Here is a 6,000-nt window from a genome sequence, read left to right on the forward strand (position 1 = left end):
TTGGAAAAAATCTCAAAAGTAGATTTCTATATAAAGCTCTTGGCATGTAAAAGAAGAATTATTTCTTCTTTTTAAAGAAGAAGTATTAGCTCTTACTTGAAAATGTGCAAAATAATATTCTATTTGAATTCTCATACTGTTCATTTAATAGAACCCTTGACTTACGTACATGGATTGGATCCAGGACTTTGACTGCTGCTTTGCTTCCGCTGGTCTTGTTCAGTACTTTGAAGACTTTACCATACGTCCCTTTGCCAATTGTTTCAATTATTTCCCAAGTGTCAGAAGGATCAGGAAAGTTGTCAAAGACAATCGATTTCCCAGATACCGGAAACATCTTCAAGAGTGATCTCCTAGAACGGGAAAAGTTAATATTGTCATCCAGGGGGGATGGAATTTTTCCGCTCATGGTCAGTTTAAAATTATTTGCCCGGGCTAATTCCCCCCAACTCTGATTTTAAAGGATCTCGTAAATATTGTTTTCCTGTAGAATTTTCCTTCCTATGTTTACGACAACACAAAGTATTCACTTAGAATGACAGCAAGCTTTTAATATATTTATCCTCCAAAGCACTTGTCTGAACACTAAAAAGGTTAAAGGAGAATTTGGTATTTAAATTGTCCGTGTCCTGTAGGCAAACTATGGTAGGTACTGCTGTTAGCTTTAAACCCTGTGCAGGAACACTCTTTCAGGTGTTTTTTAAAAAATGGCACTTCAATTTGAGATGTAAAGGGTGTACATTTTTTTCTGTAATGTTGACTCGTGTTCTGTGCAAAAAGTGTGAGCAGCATTTGGAATTTTGTACAAATTGCTGATCACTGTCAGATGTTTAAATGAATTATTTATTAAGTCCAGAAGTGTTCATACAGATCAGTTTCAAGAGTCAGCTGCCAATATTTCTTTTTAATCTGCCTACGAGCAAATATAGCTTTCTCTTTTTGGCTCACTAATGAATTAGCTTTATTACTGTACAGTACGTATCATATTTTAAACTATATAAACTATAGGTGTTTGTTTTAATTATGTCCTTCAATAGGAGGCTTGGGTGTGTGAAACTTTTCATTCGTATTTCAAAGCTGACATGTTCTGTGAGCTGTACGCAGAGGAGGTACTTTGACATAATAAACCATTTAGCCATGTTGTACAGAAATTAAAAATTTTTAAAAAAGGCTGAGAGGATATAAAAGTGGTGATATATTTATCTACCCCATCTATTTTCATTTTAAAAACAGGCAGAGAGGATTTAAAAGTGGTGATATATTTATCTTCCCCAACTATTTTCAGGAAGTCACTTTTCCAGGTGAGGATCATAGCAGGCAGAAGCATGTCTTGGGAAGCACAAAACTCAAGGTTGGTTGGAGCACAGCACTGCTCCCATCACCCTTGACACCAGTCTGTTAGATTTACATACTTCTGAATATCTTAAATATACACTGTGTATACTCATATACTTGTGCCCCGACTAACTCTATTGGTAAAGCATGAGACTCATAATCTCAGGGAAGTGGGTTCGTGCCCCACGTCAGGCGCGAGGTTCTCTAATAACCCATACCCATACTTGTTTGTTGTCAATAGTGTATTAAGGGTCTCATCCAGTTGTTTCTTGAAGGAAGTCAAAGTATTGGCCTCAACTACATGGCTGGGTACCTTGTATACCCATTCTCTTGCAAGCGTTTGGGTAAAGAAGTGTATCCTATAATTGTAAGACTCCAACACCTACAGAGAGCTGGTGTCAGGGTTCCTCTCTTTCTCTTTGGGCTGGTAATAAAAGATGATATGCAGTATGGGGTGTCTTCTGGCAGGAGTAAGACATCCAGACTCTTGCCATGAGAGACATGGCCTTTACTTCCGAAAAGCATGAGCCATGAATAAACAATGAAAATAGCAGTGGTTCAAAGACAGTGTCTGCTAATAGCTGTTAAACATTTAACAGTTCTGGTGTATATGGTGCTCCCAAACCTGCAGACAATGATAATGCAACATTATGATGCAGTGATGCTTTAAAATGACTTCATGATCCAGTGCTTAAATGCAGCAGTATGAGTCATCTCAACAAAAAAAAGCAAACACATATAATAAGAAGAAACCACTACTGGCCTTCTGTCCTTTAAAACAGAGGCTCTACAGAAATATGCTGTTACTGACTGTATAAAACAGTTGAAAATGACTTCATAATTTCCCCTGGTAAACTGAAAGAACGAGGGCTTTAAAAAATAAAAGCCTAATGGCTACTCTTTAAAGGTTATGAAAAGTAAACAAGAGAGTCTGTGTAAAGAGCTTATCCTCCTTTATTAAAATATGTTACATAAAGGACTTACAATTAGCTTGTTTACTTTACACTGCTAGCCTGTACCCAAAAGCACAAACTCACTGGAGACACGTTCAGAAAGGCACGGGTACCTGCAGGTGTCTTTCGAGATTATTTGAGATCAGAATAGAAATTAGCAATGCTGAAAGGAAATTCTACTTTTATGTTATAAGCACCATGGCATCAATAAATCAGAAGTGATAGATGTTGCTTAAAGAGTGTACTTTCTTTCTTATCATGTTCAGACAGCTGGGGCCATAATGAAGGTTCCAAATGACAGGAGGTCACGCTGTCAGTCTTTATATACTGTAGTTGGCCCTTAGCACAGAGTGTGTTTCATGGCTATGCTGTGGCTACATAATACAAAAGTGCCTGATTCATCAGAAAGCTCCTTGCTTTGCTAATACACAGATGGGTGGTTTTCATTTTTATCCGCAAAATGACTGATGACTGTTTATGGCTCTTACAGGTCGCCCAGTTGTGTGAGCAGCTTTATGTGTTGTGGTTCAGTAGTGTTTCCAGATTTGGCAATCTTTATTTGGTCCTTACACGTTATGGCGTCTCTGAGCTGTGACTTTGTTTATATGAGAGTAAAACAAACAACCAGTCCTTTAATGCATGTACTGTAGAACAAGAACATCTTGATTTTGTTGGTGTGCTCAAACAGTTTTGTTATTTCACATTCAAGAAATGGTTAGGACTGCGGAAAAAGGATCATGAAGAGTAAGTTCAAGTAATGCTGATGATTTGATTGATCATTTGTGCCTGTTTATACAGATGGATCATGTACTGAAGCAATCTGGGCAATGTTTCTTGCACAACGGTGTAAAAGCAGTGCCTCACCCAGACTCTGATGCCACCCCTATCCAGTTCAGTATCTTAACCACCCCTGTAGTCTGCTGACAAATAAGAAATTCTTAGCAGAGAAAACTTTGGATCTTTGGAAAACTAGTATTTCCAAATTATTTTAGTATATACTGTGCACATATCTGTGAATTTGCATACACAAGTATTAGCATCTTCTGTCTGAGCAGATTTAGCTCTCTTTCAATTTTTACCACTACCCATGATGATAACTGAAGTTCTACCAACATCAATAAATACCACAAATCAATAAGCTGTTTTTGCACACCATTATTAGTTTTCATTTTAAACAGAGGAAAGTCTAAAGGGTGAAAAAAACAATATAAAATCACAGCAACACCACCTACTTCATTGATACAATACTTCTATTTATCTATCCACTTTCTATTAGCCAATTTACCTACCAGGTTGTCTTTGGACTGTAAGAGTGAACCAGAGGACACAGAGGAAACCCACATGAACACACGGAGAACATACAAACTCCACACAGACATTACGCTGGGTCTGGAACTAAACCCAGGGCCCCAGCACTGCAAGGCATCAATGCTAACCACTGCTCCACCATGCCACCCTCTTGCAGTTTAAATCATTTATGGATTAAACTAAATTAGTTTATACTATTTTTTGTTCCTAATGTTTGTTTTTCTTTTACAACGTGAGAATATATACTGCATATATACTCAATACATAATTGCTCTCTCATAACAAAAACCTGTAAAAAAAAACAACAAAAAAACAGAAAACAGAAAATAAACAATAAAAAAATCCAGGAAGAAATTTTATCAGGATTTACCATGAGCCTTTTGGAATTTCTTGCCTGCTGAGAGCACAGTTCACATGATCAAGTTTACAAACAAATCCACTATGGACAAAGTATAAATGTTAGTGGTGTAGGAGTATTATTGATAGAAAACTACATTACGAGTCACACCTGTTGGTTTTGCTTCATCTTAAAGTCAAAGTAAGGTGCTTCACACAGATTTCTTCTGCTGTACCATGCATGTAAAAATGCAAATCTGCCAGGGGATAAAGATTTGTGTAGACCTTAAAGCTTACTCTGGACTGCCTGCTGTGAAATTCCTAACACCAGTATTGTTTTAAACTGCAAGAGGGTAAACAAAGCAACCAATATTTTAAATTAATTAATGTGTAGAACTTTAAGAAATGCTGCTTGTTTTTCATCATCATCCTGATTTAAAAAACTATCACAGACATCAGCAAATTAGTCAGTATTTCTTCCATTCAACCCTACTGAGCACATTCAATTCTATCTATAAACTTTTTACAGTTAAAAAACACAATACTCTAGATGATTGAGTTAGGTTCACTGATTCAGAAGATCCACAGACCACAAACCTTTAAAAATAAACAATAAAGTATATAGTTTGTAGTAGTGCAATTAGCAGGTTCATAGCACAATATAAAAAAAACACAATTTTCTTCAAAAAAACCCAAAGTAGGGCATAAATACTATAGATAATACAACAGCTTATGGTAAACATTTTGCACACTACTTCATGTTATTTGTGCTTCTTCCATCTTCAAAAAAATCAGATAAACATGGAATTTACAACTGTGTATATACAGCATATCTAAAGTATTCACTTACATTGTCTTTCCAAATAGCACTTTTATAAGATGATCTGTGCCTCCCAGGTCCTTTAACATGTAGAACTGCTTTCATTCAGTGTGAAAGCTGGAGACGGAGACTTGCACAGATCTCCATAGCAGTCCCCCACGTAGCTTTAGAAGCAGGGCTAAGTACTTGAAGATAGTTCAAGATTAAAAGGAATTAACAAGGGTTGCGACATGAGCCTTTCCTCATTTAGCCACCATTCATGCAAACCAAAGCTGGTTAAGGCCACTAAAAATACGGTTTGCTTCTCAGAGGCTCATTCATGTAAATCATCATAGTACAAAACCCTGTGCTTTTTAAAAAAAATATTTGATCCATCCATCCAGGATCATGGGAGGAGCAAGGAGCCTATCCCAGGCAGGCAACAGGTGCATCGCAGGATACACACTGGATGGGAAGCCAGTCCATCACACATAGACACCAGAGTCAATTGTTTACGCCACACAGATAGCACAGGAATTAAACCCAGGGCCTCAGTGCTGTGAGGCAGCAATGCTAATGCCCCCTGTTTACACTTTATATTCATTCTGCACTTTATTGCATATGGAAAACAAAAACCTCCAGTTAAAATCATGGTCATGCATTGGCAAGTTCGGTGTGCATTTGCTAATGCAGTGCGTGCAAAATTATCCGGGCCACGTTCAGATAGACTAAGAACTCAAGTAGCAAATACTTTGATAAAATACTGTAGCATTTCGCTCCCTCCTGGAGTTCTGGACTGTGCCGTTGCCCCATGACCTGGAGCAGCAGATTCTCTCCCCTCCACTGTACCCTATAGAAGAAAAACCACCTTAGCGGAAAATTACACATCCCCTGTCTCTCCACCTTATCTCTCCCTGGTGAACAGCACACCTCTGTAACTAAAAGTGCAATTAAACCTCGAACTCTGTGAAGCTGCAGACCTGCCTCCTGCCTATTCTCTGTCACTGTCCTCTCTTGTCGAACCGGGTTCGGGCTGATGTGCAACAATATTGTAATCCAGACCAGGACTCATTACACACCAAGATTTTCGGGCCAGGGGAATTCTGTAGGCCATGATCTATAAAAGGATGATGCAAGGGTTGTGTCTTTCAAGAATTCCCAATAAGGTCTACGAACAGGTGGCGACGCGGCAGGAGAACTTTTATGGGTGTCCTGTTAGTGTTCAGTTTTTTGTCTTCTCTAATTCTACAATATATCAAGAGTAGAAAC

At 38.1% G+C, this 6,000-nt stretch overlaps 1 protein-coding gene across 9 annotated transcripts in view; it reads right to left on the reverse strand.

Annotated features, from left to right (window-relative positions):
• The window catches only part of myo3a (myosin IIIA), a 95,136-nt gene extending 90,238 nt beyond the window's left edge, over positions 1-4,898 (reverse strand). For all 9 annotated transcript variants that reach the window (XM_015353915.2, XM_015353913.2, XM_069191273.1 and 6 more), the window contains exons 1-2: positions 4,783-4,898; positions 170-353 (exon numbers count right to left, since the gene is read on the reverse strand). In XM_015353915.2, the coding sequence (XP_015209401.2) occupies positions 170-353; positions 4,783-4,841 (243 nt within the window). In that variant the 5' untranslated portion in view covers positions 4,842-4,898. The remainder of the gene's footprint in view (positions 1-169; positions 354-4,782) is intronic.
• Between the last annotated feature and the right edge of the window lie 1,102 nt (positions 4,899-6,000).

The sequence above is a fragment of the Lepisosteus oculatus genome, chromosome 6, assembly GCF_040954835.1.
Source record: "Lepisosteus oculatus isolate fLepOcu1 chromosome 6, fLepOcu1.hap2, whole genome shotgun sequence".
In the NCBI taxonomy this organism is placed as follows: Eukaryota; Metazoa; Chordata; class Actinopteri; order Semionotiformes; family Lepisosteidae; genus Lepisosteus; species Lepisosteus oculatus.